Source organism: Trachemys scripta, chromosome 15 (assembly GCF_013100865.1).
Source record: "Trachemys scripta elegans isolate TJP31775 chromosome 15, CAS_Tse_1.0, whole genome shotgun sequence".
NCBI classification, from domain to species: Eukaryota; Metazoa; Chordata; order Testudines; family Emydidae; genus Trachemys; species Trachemys scripta.
In genome coordinates this window covers 18,851,404-18,879,013 of record NC_048312.1, presented here as the reverse complement: position 1 = coordinate 18,879,013, position 27,610 = coordinate 18,851,404, and the positions used below count along the sequence as shown (strand labels likewise).

At 38.6% G+C, this 27,610-nt stretch overlaps 1 protein-coding gene across 4 annotated transcripts in view; it reads right to left on the bottom strand.

The window, feature by feature from the left end:
• DGCR2 (DiGeorge syndrome critical region gene 2) overlaps positions 1 to 27,610 on the bottom strand; it is a 71,187-nt gene that overhangs the window by 25,897 nt on the left and 17,680 nt on the right. Inside the window, exons 2-6 of one of the 4 annotated variants that reach the window (XM_034790694.1) lie at positions 21,598 to 21,630; positions 12,863 to 12,985; positions 7,568 to 7,693; positions 3,604 to 3,823; positions 2,430 to 2,506 (exon numbers count right to left, since the gene is read on the bottom strand). In XM_034790694.1, the coding sequence (XP_034646585.1) occupies positions 2,430 to 2,506; positions 3,604 to 3,823; positions 7,568 to 7,693; positions 12,863 to 12,985; positions 21,598 to 21,630 (579 nt within the window). The remainder of the gene's footprint in view (positions 1 to 2,429; positions 2,507 to 3,603; positions 3,824 to 7,567; positions 7,694 to 12,862; positions 12,986 to 21,597; positions 21,631 to 27,610) is intronic. The other 3 variants (XM_034790695.1, XM_034790696.1, XM_034790697.1) reach the window with 3 other exon arrangements.

Below are 27,610 nucleotides of genomic sequence, written 5' to 3'. Positions count from 1 at the left end.
ATTTCCCTTCAGGAGAAACAGAGATCTGTATTTTCCCTAGGTTTTATAGGTTAACTGATAATTTAGGATACTTTTTGTCCATCAAGATCCATTGCAATCCAATCCAAGAGTCTGCAATTTTTACCCCTCGAGAAACACCTGAAATGCTGCTCTAGTCTTCTAAAGCAACTGTGAAAGTGGTACTTCCTGGCTTAACAGAGAAGTGCTCTATGAATATTCAGAGTCATATCTCCTCACTTTCGTGGCAAAAATAGGTTTAAGTACTTCGATTCCTGATGGCACTGTAAAGCCAGTGTTACTGTGGAACAGTTGAGCTGTACTTTACTTAGGCAGGCCATTCGTCTGGTTTTAAGCTGGACTGTCCTGATTTCGTATCGTTTGTCCCCTACCCAGTTCTATCATAAAACTGGATGTGGTTTTGTCTGGTATCATGCACAGAGGATGCCATTTTGCAGAACACGCCACCTTACCTTGAAAAGGTGTGACATCAAATGCATGGTGTGTATGAGGTCACACCAGAGGAGGTAAGGTGGCACATTCGGTAAAACGGCGTCCTCAGTGCAGCATGACCTTGCGTGCACTGTGCAAGGTCATGCTGGCAGGGGCAGGGACAACTGAGGGGATGTTCTGTATACTGGGGATGCGTCAGTGGCTACCCCATTGCTACTAATTCTTGCACATCAACTGAACTGTTAACCAAGTTCTGTTTGGTCAAATTCTGCTCTAAGTTATGTTTATGTATAATCGGTTCGCACACAATGGAGTTACACGGGTATGAGCACAGAATTTACCCTGCACATCCTCTATTGCCAAAAGTGATGCCTGAGAAGGAAATAAGGCAGATTGACTTTTTAGATTTTAAGGTGACTTTGCAGCACTGCCTATCCGAAAGCTTGTTTTTCCACATGTCAAGGCACCAGTCCAGCAGAGCATTTAAGCACATGCTTAATTCTACACAAACAAGTAGACTCATTGACTTTAATGGAACGACTCATGCTGACATGCTTTGCTGTACTGGGGCAGTGGACACATTTGATCTGAACATTACTGCAAGCAAACATCCAGGGTGGTTTAAAAAACAGAACCAAAAAGGCCTACATTCACTTTTGAGAGTACAGCTGCTTTTGAAAGTCAATCAGCTTGGCAGTCTTGCACTGGCAGAGCATTTCGTTCCGTTGGATAAACTAAGGGAGAAACTATTTATAACCTAGACAACACTGTACAACAGCGTTTCAGAAGAGTTTTCTTTTACATTTTTAAAAAGTTTTAAGGAGGTTTACAGCTATTAGAGCTGTAAATTGACAGCCTTGCAGACTGAGGCTGTTTGGGTATAAATAATATAGCGTAGGTGCAAGCTTCCTCGTACCCAGGAGTCAATGTGCTTTATCTTTGTTCTGGAGAAGGTATAAATGCAAATAATATTTCAATCTCCATTTCAAACAATTTGAAAATTAAACTAGAACAAGAAACAGGTGATAGTGTCACTGAGTTTTTAAGAGTTATTTCAATGAACTCTGTATCAGAGGAATTAAATGATACCTGCTATATGGAAAATTCTGGTCTATACAAACTAGACTCACTTTAAAACACCAATGTGAAACAATTTTGTCACTCATTCTGGTACAGACACCTTCTATTTCCATACCTACCTGTTTATGATACCTGTTAATTTTTATGGAAATGTGGGAAATTAAACTGTAGATTACTTGTATGTAACATTCACTTTGGTAACACTGCAGATTTAAAACTCAGATTGCTCAAAGCTTAATCTTGGAATTTCCTGGGCTAATAAACTATTCAGTTGTTTACTTATTTTTATTAACACTGAGCTTGCTGCAAACAGCTTCTGATTAACATCTGAGTAATAAAAGAGGTAGAAATACTTTCACAGGTGTCTGGAGAATTGAGTGGCTCTTCCAAAAATGTGGTCAGATTACAAAATGAGAGAAGGCAATACCCATGCATTTCAGTGTTCTTTATTCTTTTTACACTGAAACCACAAACTTACCTCATCACAGCTAAACCTACTTATTCTACAAAGTGGTTTCCCACAGACTACAATGTTTTTTATGGAGATTCTGTAAGTAAGATTAACCACTAGTATATGGAACTACAAAATTCAGCCAAATGTAGTTCCCATCTTTCTCAAAGGAAACCCCCACATAGGATAGAAATCTTCCATTCTATTATATTTTGCAGTCATTTAGTACCAGGAAATTTCTAAAGCCTAAACTAAAGTGGTAGTTACCATTCCAACTGATGTTGTGAAGCAGTTCTCCCTTTGAATTACAGCAACTTCTCTCCCTTTGAATGAAACTGTCTTTATAGATTACATTCATGCTTGAGGATAGCTGTTTTAAGCTTATGTTTAACTAGCTTTATTTTTAAGCGAGCTGCATGGAAGTTAGCATCTAATTTCAGAAACTTACCTTTATAAGCCACCTCCCAGTGACCTTCTAGAGAACGATTTCGGTTGGTTATGACATACTGATATCCAACCCAGAACCTAGATAGTTAAAAAATAGGCATTTTTAAACGATTCCAAAAAGCAAGAGGGGAAAAATACTACCATAAAAATGAGAACAAGTAATATAGAACTTTACTACTAAATTTCCTGTTTTTCCACTTTTAAATTGACCTAAAAATATTTTAATGCTTTACATTGCTATATTCCAAGTCCACATTTTGGGAATATATTCACCAACAGTAACTTCTTTTTAAAAAGGGATTGATAATATTACATAGATATCAGTATTTATTTTATTGATATACGTTATGTTGTGATTTGTAAAAACTATACACAAAGATCAAGCTCATAATTTTGTTGCTGTGATAGCGCTGAAATAACTTGAAGCACCACAAATACAACTTACTGCAGTGCATGTTCTTAAAATATCTGTCAAATGCATTTCCTGTCTGATGCTGAATTAGAACCAGAAGTAGCAATAGTAACAAAAGAGTAATAGTACTGGTGACAGGACAGCACAGCAGAGAACTGATGAAAGACCATGGATAAAATAATGGTAATTCTATTTTTTAAGTAATTATATTCTGGGGGAGTAGTCCTCTCTTAAATAGAACAGCTGAGAATATCCTTGCCTCAAACTAAACTAGCGCAGATGTTCAGAGACTTCTCTCAGAATGGCCCTTTCATTCCTATCTCACGCTAGCAACGTTGTCCGTGTTATTGGTCTTTTTTTGCCAATAAACTTGAACGTTCAGTTTAAACGTTTAGAGAAAACTAGAACTCTCCCAGTACTCCATTGAAAACCTCAACATAATGCACACCGCACTAAAATAATTCATTCTTCGCTACAGTTGTTTTCTGTTCAGCAATGCAAAGACATTCAGACTGAAAAAAGTTATTTGACTGCAAGCAATCATATGAAGTTTGCAGTTTATTCATTAATGCTGGTTAATATATAAAACTGATGACAACTGGCAGTAGCTTAGTCAGAATGGTAACAGTTAATTTAAATCACTTTTTATTAAATTCTAAGCAAAGTGAACTATTCAGTTTGCACAACATTAGCAGTTATTTGTTAATTCATGTAAAAATCACTTTCATCCAATATGAAATGGTTATTTTTCCTCCTCACTCACCTACGTTGGTCCTTCCTTCCAAAGGCTCTCTCTTCTAGGTCCCACTCCTGTGCCAGGATGAACCTGAGCTCCTGATCTGTGGTAAAAGTGGCCAGCGATCCATTCACCCTCTGACATGTCTGCACAGCATCCCAGTAGTTCTCTCCATTTAAATACACCCTGTAACAACTGGCTGTGCCCTCATAGTGATGCCATCCTGTTGGGCACTTTCCTAGGAAACATGGAGAATAGAAGGGAAAACCATCCCCCAAAATTAGGATCTTAACTTGAGACAACATAGACCTACTAGTTAAATAAGCCAGTATATATTATAAATATTTTCAGAACACTATATACACCTCTACCCTGATATAACGCGACCCAATATAACACAAATTCAGATATAACGCAGTAAAACAGTGCGGGGGGGGGGGGAGCGCTGCACAAAGCAAGGTCGATATAACGTGGTAAGATTTTTTTGGCTCCCGAGGACAGCGTTATATCAGGGTAGAGGTAGGGGTGTGTGCACGTGTGTGTGTGCGCGCACATGTACATACGCACACAGATAGATAGAGACACAGTCTAAAATCCACCCCACAACTGTGAGATGATGTGCATTAAAGAGTATGGTGACGTTTCTTGATGAAAAAGTTTCTTGACAAAACTTGTCTTTCTAGGATTTCATTTAAACATGATTTACTTCTTACCACTTTTCACTTGCACTGTGGTAGCACTCAAAGGCCCTGATCAGGTTAGAGGCTCTACCACACAAGACACCAAACAAAACAAAACAAAACAAAACAAAACAAAACAAAAAAAAAGACCTGATCACACCCCATCACTGCCCTGAAGATCTTAGTCTAATTTGAAACAAGCAGCAAGAAGTGTAATAAACAGTAGGAAGAAAAAAGTGGGGAGCAGGAGGAAGAGAATGATATGATCATGCAGTTACACAAGTCAGCAAAATGCACAACTTGATGCTTCCAAAGGTTTTTCCTTCTTTTATTACAAGTAATAATTGTTAATAGTATCCATGTTCCTCTATTGTCATTAAACACAGCCACTAGTAACCAGTTACATTTCTTGTAGACTTCACAGCAGAAGTGGGTCTTTAAGAAGGATGTGAAGGTGGTCTTATGGATTAGTTCAGGGAGGGCAATTTATAAGGAAGGTGAAGTGCAGAAGAAAGCATGGAAATGTTTGTGGAAGAAATGGACATTCAAGGCTGACACTACTGGAGTGGATGAGCATCCAGTGGGGGGACTTAGGGAGAGAGAAAGCACAATCAGAGTTAACAGGAAGAAAGATGATCTTAGCTGTTGCATTTGGTATGGACTGGAAGCAAGGCAACATTAATTCTGCAACACTTGCCAGGGCACAGTGACCTCATCAGTTCTTTAACTCTTGCTAGAGCATTTATCTGGTCTCTGTTCATAACCAAAAAGACCCCAAAACTTTCTTTGGAATTACCGTGATCTCTATCAAAGTAGTGAAATAATACAACTATTTACCATACCCAAGTTCTTTCTAAATTTGCTAAAATTCAACAAAGTGGAATATTCATTTTTCACATGCTAGAGAATTATCAAGGTTTTTACAGCTCTGAAGTCCTTTTGTGATCTTCCAACCCATGTCTTTAGAATTACTTAATGTCTTAAACGAATAAAAATCTGACTAATCTGTAATCATTCAAATGCTTTGAATGAAATACAGGTTGAATGCAATACCATATTATTGACCCAAATACGAAAATGACGTAACCAGGATTTGAGGAGTCACATTTATGCGGAGTTCATTGAAACAGACATAGGTAGTATAGCATAACTGAAACCATGACCTGATAAATCATGTTTAAATACTCAAATCTCAGTACCCCTCTTCTGCCTGATTTATTTTTAAGTGCATGATCAACAGCTTGCTTTCAGGGAAGAGAGGAAAAGTTTTATGCAGTGGGTTAACACACAGTTACCACTTACTTCCTGAACTACAGCTCTCAAGCCTTTTTATAAAATAGGGTTTCCTTGACTTTATTTGCAGTTACATTTCAGAGACAAAACGCTACCACAGTGGTGTGAATGGCGTAAGAACAGATAGAATGGTCTGCCAACACACTGGATTACATGGCATTTTAAGTTATAGCCACCAGAACTACTTCCATACCAATTTGTTATAAAAGAATTAAGTAATTTCAAAAATCAGCAATTTACCAAAACTAGTTAAGTCCATCAGTCCATAACAAATTTTATAAAATATATTTAAAAAACCCGTTTGCTTTTCTTTAATCTTAGTGAAATGTTTATTTTAATTTTGGCTTGTGTTAGCTGTCTGCCTCTGTGACACAGCTTCTGTTTATAGCAATACTATAAAAAAAAATAAAGACCGATCAGAACAATGAAAGAATGGTTGAAAAATTTCACTACCGCTTTCAACACCTGTCCCCTTACCCACTTATCAATGAAATTCCTCATTCTACAGAAAATGCATTCTGTGTAAAGTCATCACCACACACGTTACAGACTAGTTCTCCTGCTGGAATCTAGATCTTCAACTTTACTTAACTACTATCCAGAAATTGCATTAACCACCCAAAAAGCAGCATTTAAGAAGTTTAACACTAGTCATTTCAGCATAGGGTAGGAGAGTTCTCTACTCTAGTCAAAAGGCATTTTATTTTAAATAGCATATTAAATGGTGAAGCAACATTTTTCTGCATCTTGCTTCCAATAAAAGAAATTCTTAAGCCTTACTTATTTGGATTTTCCGCTCCTATGTATCTGCTTTTAGTTTAGTCTCTATCACAATAAGAATGCTAGGGATTAAAAACCTAGGCTAAAACAGCCATGCAAAAAGTTTTACACAGTATTCCCATTTACCAAGACTGGGTCATTTTCTGACTGGCAAGTACCTCAGCCTAGTTATCATCATCATCATCAAGGTTAAGTAAAGAGCACCTGTGCCAAGGTTGGAGAATATTCATACAGCTGAGCAAGGAGAGGTTAAAGTGATCATTAACAAAATTTAGGTAACTGACTTCTGAGTGTTTTTTTTTTTCCCCCCCTTTAGAGGGGTGAGAGGTGACAAATTTCCAAAGTGCTTTATTTCTTAAGAACATTTTTCCTTGAAGGCTAACACTCATACTATCAGATAAACTGCTATTATAGTTCCCAGTTTTCTTAAAAATTCAATATTTCCCTAGTAACTCACTGTTGAAAATTTAAAGTATTAAACGTGAATGACTTAGGTCTAATTTTTATCCCTCCATTTTTCTAGAGCAAACTCAAATAAGTAAGGTTTTATTCCCCACTTATAAATGTGAGCACCTGAATTTACCCTTAATGAGCCAATTGGACTATTCATGTACTTTACTTAAAGCACGTGCATAAGTATTTGTAACACTGGGGCACTGGTTTAAAAAGAATGCTTCTGTGCTGAAACTAGTCTCTCAAGACAAAAAAAGACCCATACTTCCAACTGAAGACAAAGCAGCCCAGAAAAATTAAAGCCCATAATGTACAACAGAAAACTGCAACTCTTTCACAAAACCACTATTATGAAGTACTATTCTATATTAATATATTAGCAACAATAAAACACAAGGACAAAGATGTATTTTAGGGTTCCATTCTCAATCTACCATGACATTAGAATTGCTTTCAGAAACAATTCATAATTACCATGTTATATATACCAGTGTTACAAATAACCTTATCAAAAGGATAGCATACAAATATTTAGATCTCTGGCATGTATGCTCTGCGGGGCACTTTAGTTCAAGAAAAGCATGCAATTTAATGACAACTTTAAAAAAAGTTAAGTGTCCTTGGACATTTTACTGTCTACTAGCTCTGGAACCACTACTTTTAATATTAAAAAAAAAAAAAATCCTGCATCCTGAAGTATTAAATCTTTGTCTTGAGAGGAAATGGCCTAATTTTGTGAACTGACTTCTAGGAATTTGAACCAGGTTCCCCAGTCTGCAACTTACTGCTAAACCGGACAGGCTGTGCCACATTGACAGTGTGAAAGCGGGTTGTGTCTCCTCCTCTTCCTCGATTGTGCCTGGAGTCCACGTTTTCTTTCCCATGATAAGATCGTTGGTCCCCTGTCAAGCCTATAGATAAAAGAAATGCACATGCAAGGCAGTTTTTCATTTAGCCAAAGGTAAACTCTTTCATGAATGTCTCTCTAGGTTTGAATTCAAGACAAACAAAATAAAAAATAAAAAATGACAATAGTAATTGTATATTTCAGTTGTACTGTAGTTGCCTGTAAGAAGACACACGCAAACTATACAGACGATGCCAATGTGAAACACCTACCACGGAAAAGAGCCAAACTGTTACATGAGTCTTGCTGATTAAGCTAATATTTGTGGCAGGGTTTCAATCAATGCAGCACAGAGCTTGACATGCAGCAATTTTAGCTGTTCCAGCAGATGCGTCATTCCCAGAGTTTATCTATTCTTCTTTGCATAGAACAGTCCACGCTCCTGCTACTCAGTTTGTCAGTTACATGAGTGCGGTTATTCGAGAGCTTTCTCTGTTCCATACATTTTCAAAAGCTTTTTCAAAACTCTTGGACAAAATTAAGATGGTTGTCAAGGAAATCTCCAGACAACAGGCTAACACTTTTCCACTTACTCCCAAGGCAGATGAAGGTCTAATTTCTTGAGATAAGTACCAGCTTATACATAACCCGGTACATGCAGAAGGACCACTAAAGTAAACCCATGGAGAGTGAAAAAAACACTTTGCCCTCCCCGGGCTCAATATTGTTGAAGAGTGCCCTGCTTCAAACAGGATAAACAGACTGAGGTGGGGACAGGCCAGGAAGCTACTGAAGCTGGGACTGAACTGGCCCTGTATCAACACAGCAGAAGAAGAACTGAGCCTGCAAAGAGACATTTCAGTTGGGATATTTTGATTTTGGGGATCCACAAAAGAGGAGGGACTATAGCCTATAGGTATGAATTAAGGCAGTAGCGCAAAAGCCTACAGGTCTCAAGTCTGAAAGACAATAGCCTTGGCAAATTAACTGAGGCCAAAGGCCTAAAAGTCTCTACATGAGCAACTAACCAACAGTGACTCTATATCACAAGATAAAATGGTGTAATAAGCAAGTACGGCTAAACTGCTGATAGGTAACTCAGATATTATAGTGGTAAGTGCTACAGAACAGCCCTGAAGGAAATTACTAATTATGTTCAGAGCAGGATTTGAACAGTGTGCAATAAAGTAGTCCTCGGACCGCACAATGAGGATGAAGCTATTTAATAGCTGCTCATTCAGCAAACACCCTCCCTCTGATGTGCTGAATGAGACCGACTTCCTGTGGAAGAAAATAGTAATCATGTAATTAACCATCTCAATGCATACACAAAAGGCAACCTACATTCTGGCATTTCCTAATTTGAGTGCTAGGCTTTGTGACCTAAATATTCTTTTAATGTAGATTTCTGTATGACATTTCCATAAAGGTTGCTGGTTTCCATACATGAGCTGCTAATGTGCTCATCTGCTGGGAAATGCAGGAGCTATTGGGGTTTTTTGTTATTGTTGTTTTTAAAACATACACACGCTCACACTCTCCAGCTGTTTTGTCCAACAAGACAGTTTTAACTGCACAGAACAACCTACTGGATAATAAAGTTTCCAATTCTGATTTATAGTGGAGGTGGGAGGGGAACTAGATCTCAAGATTAACTGCCTTTTGGGCCTAAAATGAACCCACCAATTTTTTTTTATAAATACTTCCAGTTGTAAGTGTCTTTTTACCTGTTTTCTACTTTCATTGTGCAAAGGACATTCAATAAGTTTAGCCCAGGCATTATGCAAATAAATTCCTATTGGCTAACATTACTTAACATCATGGGACAACTAATTCAGGTCACATATAGTGCATGTGTATTTTAAGCTTTCATGAGAACCAAGTCAGAAGAATAATTTCAAAAGGCTTGAGTTCACAGCAATCAGACTACTGCTAAATGATTATGTTTATAAAGATTTAATGCTGGCCATATCTTTGGCTGATCGTATCTAGGAGTTTTTCTGTGAAGAAGGGTGGGTGGGAAGGAGTGCAGGACCACATAGGAGTTCTTCCTATGGATTCACAAAAGGTCATGTTACGAAAAGTAATTGAGTGGATGTTGGATGAGACCAACACAGTTTCCTCTCAAAGATGTTGCTCCTAGATTACTGGGTTCAGCACAGACACCTTGTTACCAGTTGGATTGCAGACCCAGGAATGGAACCATAAAGTTCTGTTGGAGAGCATCTTGAAACATTGAGGTCTCCTGACCAAGGGCCCTTGGAAAAAGCCTTATTGTAGGGCAATTAGTTCAGGGTGAAGATGAAGTTATACAAAAGGGCTGTGATACAGTGTCTGATCACAAGAGTTTAAATGTTAACAGTCAGACATGAACTGCTAACTCTGCACTGCTTACTCCAGTGATAGGTGCTATAGAAAACAGAAAGAGACAGAGATGATTGTCAGCTATAGTTGCTTGAAGCAACTGCTGTTGAGAAGATTTGGAAAAAGAGTTAACAGGGTAAATTTAGGACATCCATTCCCTGTCCGTGAACAGATTTTATTTTATCACATTACATAAAGTATAAGCAGAACAAACTGAAGACGTTTTGCACAATTCTGGCTGTTTATCTGCTCACTCCCACTATTCTCATTACTGAACGAAGCTGATCCACACAGTTGAGCTCTTTTAGTGGCAAAAAAGAAATTGGGGAATCCAAAGAGGAGTAAGAAAAATATCAAAGTTCTCATCTCCTATTGGTACAATTACAGAGGGTGAAGGTGGAAAAGCACAACTACTGCTACCTCTGAATATATATTGGCATTCTTAGATTCTTACCATTTACATCAAAGTTTAAACTGCAAGTAGCTAGAAGTAGAGACTAGTATTAACAATTAAGAAATTACTACCATTTTAGTGAATTTCAAGTAAAGGCCTTAATAGATATGACCTTCTTATTTACTAGAAATTTTACAGCAAATACTGTTTCACCATGAATTATTTTCAAATCTATTACTCCTGATAAGGATCAGAAAAGAATCATTTCATGTGACTCCAAGACTAAAGCAGAAAGTAGTTGCAAGCAAGTGCTGTGTAAATCCTCCCAATAATTTCTAGTATGCAGACAGAATCAGCAGTCAAAGGGCTTTATCCTACTAGAGCCATGGATCAAGGACAAACAGATGCAAAGATTCCACTAATATTTATGCAAGAGTATGGAAGAAAAGCAAGCATTTCTACATACCAGAGCTTAAAACTAAAGTTTGGAATTGAAAATAATTCTATCTTAAAAATAAATCTGTATTTTAGGAAGGGAAGAGAGAGGGAAAACAGGATGTTATGAGACAAAAAGGCTATTCAATTTCATATTGGCTTTTGAAAGATAAATATTACAGCTCACTAACAAAAATATGCATCCTGTATACTTATCCTGACTGGTTAATGGCTATTAACCATTTATTGACAAAATGGGTTTTGGGGAAAAAAAAAAAAAAAAAGATTGGAACTGCTGCTAGCAAAAGGAAATTGTTGCTTGTGGGACAATAGCTAAACTCAGAACATACTGAATTTATTGGGAAAGTCCCATATCATACACAATTCAACTCCTCTTGGGGTGAAAGGGAGTTTTGCTGCTAACATGAATGGAACCAGGCCCTAAAAGAAATAGGCAGGCAATAGGATATAGCTTATAATGGCCTTTCATTGACCTTTGGAAAGGGAAATACACCACAGTAACAAGTCATTATAGTGTGCATTCACACCGAGACTACAAGAACCTAATCACCTTTCATTAACCTTTACTGTATAAATTGCATGACTAACAATTTCCAGCCTCTGGACTGCTACAGCAGTCCAACAATCCTCCCATTTCCATATCTGTAAAGCTTCTTTCCATAGTAAAGAGCAATTATGACAGCAGGAGTAACCATCTTACGTTTATGGTGAACAGGAGATATCTACCCCACATTTTCATAAATCCTTCCTTCAATTGAAAGCTGAAATGCTTTCTAGTAAAAACTATTTTACCCAGCAAATCTGCTACATTTGACAAAAAGTTAACCCTAACGAGACTGATTTCCCCATTTAGCCATATGCATAGCACGAATTTTGTTCAGGTAAAACCCTGAACACAATATGCAAGATAGCTGCATCAAGGCTAGCTAAGACAAGTTCTGGATTTATGAAGGTGAGGCTCATAAAATCCACACAAAGTGTGCTCTATACAGATATGTAAAGGATGTAAGAAATGAGCAAAGTTTGGCAGAGACTGTTCCTATAAAATACTTACTCTACTGCAGGTATTGGAAATACTGTAAAAATAATTCTCAGGCCCAGAATTCAGAATGCAGCTGGGCAGCCCAAAGGAGTTAACTAGATGCTCAACAGTTCTGATTCATTAGTTCAAACAGAGAATGAACTCAAAAACTGCAATACTTCAGTGTAGTTTGAGTCTCTCTAAAGACCCTGACTTAAAAATCTAACCCAAGCTGCAATTTAATTCTAGTTGTCATTTCCAGATTTCTACTTCGCTATCCCAAAAGAAAGCCTTGGGCATTTCCTCCTGTTTTTAAATTATCTTAAATTGTACTGGCCAGATTTCCAAGAGTGTTTGGTCACAACTGAGGCCAAATAGTCAGAGACCAATGCACAGCTGTTCCCACTTAGAATAATGGAGCTGATGGGTGATCAACTCTTGAAAAATGACCTTATGCAAGTTTGAGGGCAAAAAATAACAGTTTGATTGCTTCCTGCACTGACGTGTTCTGTTTATGCAAGTGAACAGCACAGCATAGGCAGCAACAGGGCAACCTCCCCTATACTGTCCAACAGTGTGCCTCAATCCAGTTTCTGTGTGGTACATTTTTAAGGGCAAGAGACAAGTTTAGAATTTAACTGCAGATAAGGGTATCTGTTTGATTCCACTGTAAAGGTAGTTTTTCCTGTCCCTTAAGAATTAAAACAGTTTAGCAACTCATTTCACATTTAGAATACCTACACATAGACTGCAAGAACAGAGGTGTAGTAACCCAATCAAGGAAAAATTGCTTGTGATGTTACTGAATAAGCTGAAAAGCGAAGCTGAGTCAAGGTTTATCATAAGGAACATCCTCTACCAAATGTAATAGTGTCCTCCCATAGTGAGGTCTGTTTGAACCTGGAATTGCTGTCATTTTATAAAAACCAAACCTGAAGCGTAACGCTGCCACACAAAGTAACAGTTCAGAGAATAGAATTCTTTTTAGTTCTACTTACCTGGACAGTCAACTTCATCACTCTCATCCTCACAGGTGGGCCATCCATCACACTGCCAGTTCAAAGGGATGCACTGGATGGTACCACTGCGACATGCAAACTGCCCTGGGGTACAGCGGAGCTCTATGGAAACAAAAAGGAAAGGTTTTTCCCCCTAAAGAGATATATTCTATCCTGAATAAAGCTACAAAGAAAACTAATTGTCCACCATTATGCACACTACAGACAATATTTAAGCAACTTGGCCCTTCAAAAAGATCTCTAATTCATACTGTCCCCTGTTTTAAAGGGGAAGATTAATAGGACTTTCTTTGCCCAGACTACCACTTGAGGAAGCACTTTATCAGACCGCTTTACAGCAAGAACCTTATATTGAAGCTGTCAACATTTTAAAGCCATATGTAAAATTTACAGGCCAGATCCTCAGCTGGTCCATGTAGGCATAGATAGCCCCAATTAAATCAACCTAACTCTCTAATTTAAACCAACTGAAGTTCTAACCCTATATTTTTAATTTCAGTATTCTCAGAGATCAGTACTTTTCTTCATTCTAGGAAGGACATGCAAACTGATTAGAGCAATTCCCCAACTTTCTGTAGGATGAATACGAAATACGTCTGACGAAGTGGGCATTCACCCACGAAAGCTTATGCTCCAATACATCTGCTAGTCTTAAAGGTGCCACAGGACCCTCTGTTGCTTTTTATAATTTACTAAGACACCCTTGTGGAATTTCTACACAAGTACAGCCTTTAAATGAAACTATATGGGCATATTTTCACTATTTCACATCATGGTTTTGCTGCCCTTAAAAATAACTATTATAGAAATAAAGACTTCCAAAGCTCTAGTCATTCCCTTCTATCAAATACCACAGCTTAAGAATTCTGCTGCTCTTTCAATTTTCCTTAAAATATTTTGCAGAGATCAATACAAACGACTGTCTAAAGGGGAATTTAGAGCTGTTCATCTGACTGCAAGATGTCATTAACCTCAGTGGACTCACCTTCATATCACCAGAAGTCCATCTGTCACTGCAATTAAAATCTCTTAAAGAAGGTGACTATATGCCCCTGAATCTCCTACCTTATAAACAACTTAACATTTCTGTTTTCCTATTAGTGAACTAGAGTTCTCCCAGTTTATCTAGGTTGGAGAACAGCTGCATTTCCATACTTTCACAATTTTAGGCACAAAAAAGCCCAAAAGCCAAACAAGATAAAAAACCTTATCTTAACTCTGAAAGATGTAGATTTACAAGGGCTTTTTATGTGACTTTACTTTAAGATACAAAATCCTTATTCTTTTAAACCTTCAGTTATTAACATGTATTCTCAACCTGAGCTCCATCTTAATGAAGTTTGTTTTTAAATTAAATAAGGTTTATTATCATGTTTTTTGTTTTCTTCCTGAAATGTATACTTCCAAACTAAACACAAATCAAGGCAGACTTACTTTAGATACCGTGTGGATAAATTCCTACAGCATACCAAAGTTCAATGGTTTCTTTATAAGCATCATTTTACCTTACAGAGCACAGGAATGTTCACATTAGAGCTAGAAAATAAAAATAGGCATATCCGCTTCTTAACACACCACCTACGCAGAACGAACACTCAGGTCACAAAATAGCTAAGAACTCAGACAGACCTGCTAGACTACAACTGACAACAACATATGGTACAACTAGGCAAGACACTTCTGACCCATTTACAGAATTTTATTCAGCGTGAACATATCCAACAATCCAAAAACAATGCATGAACCACTTCTAACACCATAAGAAATAAAGCAAATACTGAGAAAAGTGAGAATGAAAACTAAGTTTTTCAGAATATAACTATAGCAAGTACCAAGTGGTCTCAAAAAAGGAGAGAGGAAAAAGGAGGAGTTGGGAGGAAAGGTGAAGCTTAGATAACCAGAAAGTTTTTGAGATTAAAAATCATAAGGGCCACATTTGAAAAATCCAGTTAATGTAAGCAGTAGGGTGAAACTTCCAAATATTCCTATTTATAAGTTTATGGTATTATGTTCACACTTCACTAAGTTACTGACATTGATTTCATCATTTTAGTGCTGATGTCAGAACTATCTTGTTGCCATTGCAAATGTGGCATTGCATTGGAGACTATGGTAATTTTGTGAATGGAAATGCTGCAGAAATTAAAATTAAAAAAAATAAATAAACCCTTTACATTCTAGCCAGCTACAAGTTTCTATCACTTTTTATCTGCAGCTGTGGCAGAGTTTAATTTGCACTTTATCACACCAGATTTTTTAATATATATAAAAATAAATAATTCTGGAGTACTTCTGTTTAAATGCAAACCACACATGCGGGATGTAAATTAAGATATTCTACCACACTGTGTAACAAGAGAAATCTCTGTCTGACTTGCAGAATCAACAGAATGAGGATTATAGGACACCGCATGGGAGCGGTTGTAGAGGCGAAAAGGGATGCAATGACAGGAGTAGAAGGAGCAAAAGGACAATACTAACAAACAACCAAAGCGTTACTATTTTATGCACAAATAATTATACACTCAGAGGCCAAGATAAAAGGATATTGTCATTAGTGGCATTAAACTACTTAAGCAATGCTCAAGTAGTTTATGAGGTCAACAGAAATACTCAATGGAATTACAGCCTTATATGGATCGTAAATGCACTAAATAATTAGGTTTATATAATGTTGCCTTGATTATTTATTTGATCTCTCTTCTACATATTCAAGCAAGAAAGGTAAGTGATTGCAAATTACATGCCATACCGATCTTCCCGGTGTCAATACCTCCCACATTAGACTATTTTCATCACAAATGTGTCTACATTTTAGAAGTCTAAGTAGAGAGAAAAAAAGTAAGTTTAGAATAATCAACTGAATGTATCAATGAATATTTTCTCCAAATGCCAAGCACACTACTAATGCCACATAACAAAATGTTTCAAACCGAAAAGCAGGAATTGTAATATGATTCGATTCCATACAAAGAAATTATATTAAAGGAACACCAACTACAAAGTGAAACTCTCTCTGGAAATACAAAAAATAAGGTTCCTGTCAGTCTTAACTCTGAACCCTTGTTTCCCTACATTTTGAAGTTTAATGATAAGATCACATTTTTTTACACAGAACTGCCTGATTCACTATGCAGTTTGGACAATACTGTCCAAATGAAAGCTTTGAAATATTTGTATCTTCACTTTTTGATGTGTGCCCATACTTAACACATTACTGCACACAGAACTCCATCCTCCACAGGTAAAGGAGTTAAGACCCCCTATGTGCCTTCAATCACCATATGGAAGAAGGCAAGACTCCATAAAAAGTTTCTTTACATTCACACTTCTGTGCAGGGTGGAAATAACACTGATAAAAATACAATCAGTGAATAGTCTAAGAAGTGGACTTTTTAAATCCTTACAATAGTAACAAACCACAACCAATCTCCACAAAACCACTAATGAGATACATCTGTGACCTAGCAGTTAAAGCCATGCCAAATTCCAAGTTTCTGGTAAATACCATTGAAATGCCAGAGCAAGTGTTTAAAATAAATACGGTATATATAGTTTTTAAAATGGGAAAAGGGCATCTCCTTCCAGTAGGCACTCTCAAACATTTTAACTATTTTTCTAAAGAAAGTTTGCTTCTGGGATGAAATCAAATGTGCCATTTCTGAACCAATCGCCCCCCCCCTCCAAAAAAAAAAAGGGGGGGGGGAGAAGAGTTACAAACAGCTACAATCCTCTAGACTTAAAACTTTTGGACAATCTTAGCTCCAGGCATCAATATGTACTCTGTCTATAGTATTATGAGACAGTTCTTCCAATTACATAACTTATTGGTAAAAAATGTTTTTATTGAATTAAAGAAAATACCCCCAAAAATTACAAGAGAATTTGTTAGCACTGTAGCTAACGTTTCTGCACTTAGGTTGACTTAAAACTCTCTCCCCATTTCTACACACATCCTTTCCAATTTACAGTGCTATATACTGTGTTCAAGAATACCAAGCCAAGACTTAGACAGAATGAATTGGTTGCAGAGACTAAATGTTTTCTTTTTCAGAAGGTACTGAACCAATGGGAAACTGAACACTTGCTCCAAAGTTAGAATCTAAAAGCAAGGCACACATGCAAGGTGTAAGTACTAATCACTAGATTCAAATCAAGAATCCCATCTGACTGACAGCCTATTTCTACGTCATAACAGCACAAAACTAAATAATGCTTCAGGGAATCCTAGTCCCTTGCTGCAAAGGCCAGGGCAATAATTCACCAGAAATGTAATATAATAAAACTCCCTTGCACCTCTGAAGAATAATTAGCATTAGCAAAGAGAAATGCAACATCTTTTGACCACCCAGAGCTTTTGTAAAAGGTAATTATGCATAGCATGTATGGAACACATTGATTCAACTACATTAGGTCATAGGAGACTATGCCTATATATCCTACATCATACAGAGGTCCTTCTGAAAACTTGGTAGCAGCTGTCACAACATTTGAATTGCTCGAGGTGCACATATTTAATCACTGCACACTTTTAAAACCAGTTATGCTGATGTGATTTCTCAAACAACTGATCTCTCTCATCCCTTATGTATTTGCATGCAATCCGATAATGATTACTAAGAATGGTGGGAGGAGGGACATTAGATATTTTACTTGTCTTCAAAAAATCAAAACGAAAAACTGTGTTTACCCTGGGGAAACCAAATATAGCAAGACTGAAATACTAGAAATACCAAATATCCAAGATACAGTATCAATAATATGCATAATTATGGTAATATTAGAAAAATCTCTTCTGTTCTACTTCCCCCTATTCCTCTCAATTCACCCTCCTTTACAGATCAAGATAGAGTGCTCAGTAAAATGTAAAACTTTGATTAAAGAAGTTTGCTGGTTTTTAGAAGTAATACTTTCAACCATTCAAGTAGAAAAATGTATTTATTTTGCATTTAGTATCTTGTTGGAGATTACATAAACAAAAAGTCTATATGTAGAAAAAGTGCTTTATCTCAAGAAGAAAGTGCACAGTATCAAGTAATTTCTTCAAGTCCCATTGTTAACTAAGAAGTATGGAGAATGTACTGGTGATGTACAAACACCAGCATAGACAACACAGAAATACCCAGGTTGTCGGTCTTGTAGATCTCCCCCTTCTTCACACAAGTGGCATCTCTATATACCAACTCTAGCCCAATATTTTACACATTTAAAAACCTCTCATCTTCCACAAACCTCCAGCCAAAGTGGACTAGATGGGACTTTTAGCTGAAGGAGTCTACCATTTTCTCTCCTTTTGAGGCTAAGCCAGAGGTGGGCAAACTCCGGCCCACGGGGCCGTCCTGCCCAGCCCCTGAGCTCCCGGCCAGCCCCAGCCCCGTCCCTGCTGTCCCCCCTTCCCTGCAGCCTCAGCTCACCGTGCCAGCAGCGGAGCGGCATGGCTGGCTCCGGACGGGCGGCGTGTCTCAGGGGCAGATTTACAAGTGAACCCAGGGTGCCCTGGCACAGACCCCCCCAACAACAGGGGGCACTCGGGCAGCTCAGCACTGGCAGACCCCCCATGGTGGGTTTGCACTGCGGAGGAGGGGAGCAGGCGGGTGTGGGTGATGGGAGCACAGGGAACACAGGCGGAGGACTCAGGAGCTGCACTGGGAGGCCACACAGCTGGCTGGAGAGAAGTAGCGCTTTGAAGGGGAAACCACCTCTTCTCTCTGGCTGCGCGGCTGCCCCTGCTCCCCGAGTCCTCCGCCCATGGTCGCAGGGCCACATTCTGAAAGGGGCTGGGGGGGATGGATGGGGGAGTCGCAGGGGGGCAGTTAGGGGCAGGGGGTCCTGGGGAGCGGTCAGGGATCCCAGGAGGGGGTTGGAGTTCTGAGGGTGGCAGTCAGGGGACACAGGGCAGGCTGTTTGGGGGGCACAGCCTTTCCTACCCGGCCCTCCATACCATTTCGCAACCCTGATGTGGCCCTCGGGCCAAAAAGTTTGCACACCCCTGGGCTAAGCACTACTTTAGCAGTGCTTGCTAGGCCATTAAACCCAGGAAGAGAGCTTGCAGGCTTTTCTGGAAGGAGATAAAAAGTGTCAGAATGAATATGGGAGGGATTTTTGTATGTAGGGCTTGCTGTTTTAGTTTGCTTTGGGGAGTTTTAGTTGTAAAAAACTTAATCTGATAGACATCTTTGGGTTAGGGTATGTACCAACTGTGTGACCTCAGAAGCAGGATTATTGTTCTTGCAGGATCCTTTTTCTTATAAGGGTCAAGCACACAATCACTGTGCTATAACGTGAAATGTAGAAAGTAGCTTAAATTGTTTTGGATGGATTTCTGATGACATCTGTCCTCAAAAAGACAAAAATAGCACTAGAAATAGCCCATGAAAACAGTTTTAACCGACATCTTTAGTTTGAATTTACTAATAGGACAGAAGGTTCATGAGTGTTTGGTTTTCCCTTAATTTTGAGGATGTGGAAATAGACTTGAAAAACATACATAAGATACCTTCAGAACACTGAATAAAGGGACTATAGAAAGACAGTACTTTTTAAACATCAAGCCTCAAGAACCCTATTAAGTAGTATATCTTTTTTACAAGTGGGTAAACTGAAGAAAAGAAAGGTAACATTAGGCTAAATATGCTGCCCATCAGCTCTGTGGTCTTGGGGGAACCAGAGCACAATACCCAGCCTGTCTGACTCACGAAAGACCTTCCCCCACCCCAGCCTCTGCTTGAACCAAAGCCAATCAGAAGAGAAGGAAAAAACTTACAAAAAGCAATGAAAAGGCAGTGGAAAAGACACCTAAACCCCTCCGGACCAGCTTCATTTGCATCGAAGATGAGACAGGGAGGTATCTCCATTAGCATACAGAATGGAGAACAGAGATTCCAAGGCAAGAACTGCACTGGACTATGGGACCAGAAAAGCAGGGAAGCACTGCATGATGGGGAACCTCTCCTCCAGATGTTAATGAATGCACGCCTGCACACACCCAGCTCAGTAGTTATCAGACCAATTCTAGTAATAAATCCTTTATTGGTATCCAAAATACTGAAGCTGCCTAATTGCATGGTGAGCTCCCTTGAATGAACACTGCCCATAGCCAGGAATGAGTAGTTCCTATTGTCTAGCCTGAAAAAAACAACTTTGGTATACTCCCTTGAGACATCAGTTTACCCACAAACAAATCTAGTGTTCTCCCTTGAACCACTGTTTTTTCCCTACAAAAGCCCCTACCCATGCTCAAGTGCTCTGATGCCTGGATCCAAAATCTGCATCAGTTTCATTGGGACTGCATCTTCTTCTGACTGATCGTGCTAGGGGCTCTGCCTGTCTCCAGCACTCCAGACCCTCAGCTACCACCACCACCACCACCACCAGGGAACTCTGATCGATTCAAGCTTCACAAAGTAGTGAAAACCCAGCACGCTCTCTCTCTCTCTCTAGGTATAGCCTTCTGACCTGGTCTTGTGTGATCAGTTAAAGTTGAGTTTTCTAAACCTGACTTTTATAATCAAATAAAAGTTTGATTTAATATTATAACTGTTGTGTTTGTTTGGCTCCCTGTTTATGGTTATTACCGAGCAATAAATAAACTTCCATGGTTAAGCTGGTTGCTTCTCTTTCTCTTCCCCTCTGCCCCTTGTAGGTGTTTTTTGGCTTCCCCATTCGCTCTGCAGCAACACTTCTCGAAACTAAGCTAAAGATCCCTGCAGCGCCCAAAAATCCTGTGGGGTTTGCTAATCAAGTGGGCTACTACCAGATAGGATAACCAGTCAGCAAATGTGAAAAATCAGGACAGGGGGTAATAGGAGCCTATATAAGAAAAAGACCCCAAAATCGGGACTGTCCCTATAAAATCGGGACATCTGGCCACCCTATTACCAGAACAATTATAACATGAAAGTGGGGATAGGGACGTGCTGAACCTGGGGCATATGAGGGTGACAGCTTGGAAGTGCTGCTCGACCCAGCCTACCAAGTCCAGGGACATATTAGGAGTCAGCTTGGGAGTGCTGATTAACCGGGTCCTGTCAGATGCGCTCTGTTAATGTGTGTGTGTTCGTCTGATTGTGGGGCTGGAAGAACCCAGCCCTGGGGAACCGAGGTCCTGCAGGATAGCTCTACTGGGAGGGAACTTGCAGAAGGGAGAAGTAGAGCTCCATATGAGAGCACAGATGACACAAGCAGTACATTGATAGAATTACAGAAACACCCCCCACCCCAGAAGAGTAACCCTAATAAATGAGCATACCCCAAAGTAATGGGCAAAACTGGTAACACCAAGGTCAGAGTTCAAGTCAGCAACAGCTGGAAACAGAACCAATGAGTCCTGGCTACCAGTTCCATACTCACTACAAAGCCACATTTCCTCCCTATCAATCACCACTATGGCTTTTCAATTCATCAGCATACTTCTAAATAGAACAAACTCTGTCCTTTAGACAATATCAATGCTCATCAAATGTGGTAGTACATTTTCTGGAATAGCAACAGCTTATCAATAGCTGTGAGATGACCAATGGGGTAAGCATGAGGGGTGAGGTAGATAGGAAATGGAAAAAAATGAATTTGAAATATTAATTTAGTTTTCAAGTCAGTTATAAAAGGAAAACATGGAATCCAATATTAAACTTCAAAAGCCTAATGAGTCCAAGAAGAGACAGCCTGTTGGTCAATGTATTAAGTAGTAATGTAATCTGTCCAGACGAGACACTCACCTGAAAGAAGTCTTGCCAGAGCTAGTCGTGAACCTGTAATTTGAAATTTAAAAGAAAACTTACAAAACAGTTGGAAACGTAATTGATCAAACACCAGAAATAAAGGATAAAACTGTCAGTACATTAAAACAATATCATTTACACAAGATGGCAGGAAATTTTTATCTCCCTCGACCAAGTACTACTTTTCAAGTCAATGACACACAGTAGAAAATTCAGGATCCAGTGTATGTAATTCAATCACAAGCATCTCATTTCTCTGAAATCTAGGTCTTTATGTGAGAGGAAAACTTGTAGCAGGAACTGGGTCACAATTTAACATTAGCAAGTTCCTGGAATTCCTGGACAATAAAAAGTTCATTTTGTTTAATCCAAAACCTGGTACGGTTTTGGAAATTTCACACAGTAAATTAACACCTTTCCTCAGTTACAAATACAGTATTTTTGGCCCCAAGAGGCCTTTGTATCATCTGATTTAACTCTTCTGCACTATGTAGGACATTTTCCCTACATTATTCTTACTAGGCAGAAGCCTGAACATTAGAAGGTCACATCCTTAAGCACAATTCTCAAGAACAACATGTTGAGCTAACCAGAATCAGTTACTTTAAATCCCAAAGCAAGTAACTTGTATTTTCCAGTTTAGTTCATATGTATTTTAAGTTGTTTGAATGGCAGGAGCACTATCTGCTCTTTAGTGAAGAAGTACTTAACTCCAGCTCATCTTCCCCCTTCCATTGTACAGTCTAGGGAGTGTATACTTTCTAATACTACATTATTTTACTAATTATAATCACTATCTCTGGCAGAAGAATCCTTCTAGGACTTTCTGCCAAGTTATTCCACCAGTTTACAACAGCACTCTTACTTTTTCAGCTTCAGAAGTATGGATCCCTCGTAGACCAGAAGGCAGTTTATCTACAAGAATGCTTCTCTGAAGTTAATATCTCAATTCTCCCTCACCTACCAATCTGCTTTTTGAGATCAGTTTCATCCAAACTCAAATCGGGATCTAAGTTTGGCAAATTACTTCCATTTAATCAAGTCATAAATTATGCCTCCAATAAAAATATCAGAGGCCACATGACTCAAAAAGGTATGTGTGATAAATATGTAGATAATTCAGTTTTCAAAACCTTATAAAGGTATTTTAAATTTGCATCATACTGAAATCTAGCAAAGTTACCAGCTCAGAAAAAGAAGAGCTTGAAGCACTACCACTTTTAAAAGAGATGCAACATTCACCATACTGGTCTGAGGACTTCAGCTGGCTCTCAATTAAAACAAGGTGTGCAGATGCTTTGGCCCCGATTAAGAATAGCACTTGAGCACATGCTTAACTTCAAGTCTATGATTAGCTCCCACTAACATCAATAGGAACTAAGCATGTGCTTACCCAAATATTGATCTTAGCCAATAATTTGGCTAAAGATTACATATTAATAAAGACAAAATCACTAATAACTTTTGAAAATCATAACCATTATATATTACATACACATCTTGTTTATAGAAATTTAAAAGCAAGTGCCATGCATATGTAAGTGGTACTTTATATTTCTATATGTATTCTGCATATGACCTAACACATACATTTGTAAAGATGCTAACAATTCTACTGATAACTTGTCACAGTTAAATCTACATGCTCTTCAATATCAAGGCAAGAGAATCCTTCAAAATATCTTTGATAGATCCAGCATGGTGGCAGTGGTACCATAAGTTGTCGGCATTTAAAATTACCCACTTTTCAGAGGACTAAAAATCTTTCAAGCACAATGGACAAAATTAAGGACAGGTAACAGAGAAATCAATTTTCTTGCTTTTATCCACTTTAATTAGGTCTCTGGTTTTGACTGAAAGCTTCTTGGGGCAGGAACTGTCTCCCCGTGTCTTATACAAAAATCAAACTATCAGCACCTAAATAAAGGATCATGAAACCTGTCTTAAATGATCATTCCAGGAACTAACAAAAATCAGGTGCTCAAATGGAGCTAGTCTTCTGATGAAAGACACGTACCATTGTACTCAATACATTTCAGGATACTATGGAATGGTCAATTCAGATGGCAGGTTGTCGAATAAGAGCAGCCTCTTGAATACATCTGTCCACTTTAAGTTCATCTTTCATTTCTGATCAAGATTGCTCTACAATACAAAGTCCCTATACAAAACATTGGTCTCAAAAGAAGGATACAAAAATTAAGTCATAGCTCAATGGGATTTCCTCTCAGCTATAGGCCTCAAAGAGACATTTCTCCATCTGTAGCCACTCATCCAAAACCTGGTTTCTTTGCTTCACTACCATTGCCACTGTACTTCCTTCTGATGCACCCTAGTGACATCACATTGTGCATTTACATAGGTCCTGGTAGTTTATAGCAGTGGTTCTCACCCTGGGGGTACACAGAGATCTTCCAGGGGGTACATTAATGTAGCTAAATATTTGCCTAGTTTTACAATAGACTAGAAAAAGCTCTAGCTAAGTCAGTACAAACTAAAATGTCATACAGACAATGACCTGTTTATATTGCTCTATATACTGTACACAAATATAAGTACAATATTTATATTTCAATTGATTTTTTTGTAATTATATCGTAAAAATAAGTAAGCAATTTTTCAGTACTAGTGTGCTGTGAGACTAGTATTTTTATGTCTGATTTTGTAAGCAAATAGTTTTTAAGTGAGGTGAAACTTGGGGATATGCAAGACAAATCAGACTCCTGAAAGGGGTACAGTAGTCTGGAAAGGTTGAGAACCACTGGTTTACAGCAGCTCTAAGACAGTAAGGCAAATTTTCAGTGGACGTTTGCTGCCTCCAGTTGATTTTCTTTGATAGTTTCTCAGAAATGTTTGCACCATTTTAGCTGAACGAATTTAATTAAAAACAGGCAATTTTTACCTTGGTTGGGGAATTTTGTTATTGTTGGCAAATGGACGACTTGATTTATTTCTTTTAAATATTTCTAGCATCTCAGGGGCTTGGAGTAGGAATATGAAGTTACAAGGAGCAATAGTCCTAGGGTTAGAAAAGTGCCTTTTGCTATCCGCATGAAAATCAAGACAGATTTGATCAAGGAATAAGCCACAGAAAATTCCTATTTGCATGCACAGAAGAACTTGCTAGAAGCTTGTATTTAATTCTGAGCATTCAATCTGCACTGTGCATATGTTCCCCAGTCCTGCCTACCCTCCTGCAACATTCTAGAGCAGCCACACAGACCAGAACAGATTGCACAGATAAGAGACAATCACCACCTTTACAGAGATAACCTTTGTCCTACAGAGGACTGAGCTGGAAACAGCTCTTCTGACTGGTGTTAATTCTCTGAATTCCCTAACCTCTAATATAAGCAATGCCGCAAATCATAGAATCTCAGGGTTGGAAGGGACCTGAGGAGGTCATCTAGTGACTCCAACCCCCTGCTCAAAGCAGGGCCAATCCCCAGACAGATTTTTGCCCCAGATCCCTAAAGGGCCCCCTCAAGGATTGAACTCACAAACTTGGGTTTAGCAGGCCAATGCTCAAACCACTGAGAAGGAAAAGCATCAGCCCCTCCACACACTGCCTTGTCCATGTCCACTTTGCAGAAGAAAAATCCAATAGGTTGTACAGTCAGTTCTCATAGAGCTAGCAATAAAATCCAGGTCTCCAATACACCAGACTCTACATTCTGCCACTTAGCCACACTGCCTATCATCAGAAAGTGACTCCAAATCTGTGCACTTTAAGTATGTCATCAGTAAAGTGGGACTACTTTTATGTAAGTAGTCGTGTGTTTCAGTGAGTTATATGTGCACCCTCCAGCTATTCCACAGAAGATTACAGTAGCTAGCAGAAAGAAGGTGGTTATTACTTCCCGAATTCAAGTAGCAGAGATTTCTGCAGCACCGCTGAAGGTTCTAGGTTCAAACCTTGCTGATTATTTATTCAGTGGATTAACTGTACAATTGCATGTGATGGTGTTCTGCTCATTAAATAGTCAGGAATCTTGTGGGGAAAAACTAGTATGCGATTGTTTTAATTAAAGACTGCATCATAATGCACATAAAGGAGCAGAAGTAAGGGCTTACAAACAATAGTCATTTCTGCCGTTGCCTAGCATTTGAAAGCTTGACTTTTCAACGATAAACATAAATATTACATAAATTGTTGAATGTTTATGTACTTTATAAACACAAGGCCCTGCATTTTGATAACCACTACTACTGCCCAATTTTCATATTAGATAGCAGAATTTGTAAAACTGACAAGAAATCACTGTCATAAGAACGGCCCTACTGGGTCAGACCAAAGGTCCATCTAGCCCAGTATCCTGTCTTCCACCAATGGCCAGTGCTAGGTGCCCCAGAGGGAATGAACAGAATAGGTAATCATCAAGTGATCCATCCCCTGTGGCCCATTCCCAGCTTCTGGCAAACAGAGGCTAGGGACATCATTCCTGCCCATCCTGGTTAATGGCCATTGATGGACCTATCCTCCATGAATTTATCTAGTTCTTTTTTAAATCCCGTTATAGTCTTGGCCTTCACAACATCCTCTGGCAAGGAGTTCCACAGGTTGACTGTGCATTATGTGAAGAAATACTTCCCTTTATTTGTTTTAAACCTGTTGCCTATTAATTTCATTTGGTGACCCCTAGTTCTTGTGTTCTGAGAAGTAATAAACACTTCCTTATCTACTTTCTCTACACCAGTCACGATTTTATAGACCTCAATCATATCTCCCCTTAGCCGTCTCTTTTCCAAGCTGAAAAGTCCCCATCTTATTAATCTCTCCTTTCTTTTGTTTTTTACAGTGCAAATATTTGTAAGCAAAAAATAAATATGAAGTGAGCACTGTACGCTGTGTGTTCTGTCTTGTAATTGAAATAAATATGTTTGAAAATGTAGAAAAAACATCCACAAATATTTAAACCAGGGGTCGGCAACCTTTCAGCAGCGGTGTGCCAAGTCTTCATTTATACACTCAAATTTAAGGCTTCGCGTGCCGGTAATACATTTTAACATTTTTTAAAAGGTCCCTCTATAAGTCTATAATATATAACCGAACTACTGTTATATGTAAAGTAAACAAGGTTTTCAAAATCTTTCAGAAGATTTAAAAATTAAATTAGAATGCAGATCTTATCAGTTTAGTGTGATCCTTGCCCTTGCTTTTCCAATGTCTGGCATGTATTTAAATACTTTAAGCTGCACACAGGCTTCTGAGTGATCACTTGTTAATCGGCTCCAAGAGGGACAGAGGACAGATTTCATGTGTGAAAATACCTGTTCACACAGGTATGTGGATCCAAATGCTGAAAGCACTGCAAACACAATTTTCTTCAAACAGTTAAATTTCACTGGCAGGGACGTCCAGCAGGTCAGAATAGAGGCCCCATGATCTCTCATGGTAGCTTCAAGTGCACTCCGCAGATCCACAAACTTTGATGTCCACAATTCTGAGCTTTTTAACTGAATGAGTTGCATTTCGAAATCTTCAACACCCATCCACTGAAATACAGACCAATCCAAGTCGCTTTCATTGAACTTTTCAGGTTTAATTAGAAAAGAAAGCATTGGGCCAAAATCGCTGTAAATCTTGAAATCTGTCAGAAAATTCTGATTCCAGTTCTTGCATGTACTTTCCAATCTCATCGACATTGACAGTGCATCGTATCGATAGCGGAAAATAGAAGTTTAAATCTCTCTGGAAAAAACTTCTAGTTTCACAACAAATGCTTTCTAGGCTTCATAAAGATCCAGAACTGTTTGCCCTGCACCCTGGAGACAGAGGTTGCATTCATTTAGGTGAGCGGTGATAGTCAGAAACACGAGCTTACACAGCCATTTGTCATCATCCAGTTAGGGGTAGTTATGTTCTTTTTCCGACAAAAAGGTCTTGATTGCACCAAAATAGTTTACAAAGCGCACCAAAACCTTGCCACGACTTAGCCACCGAATGTTGCTGTGAAGTGGGATGTCGTTATAAGCACTGTCCATCTCTTCTAGCAGTGCTTGAAATTGT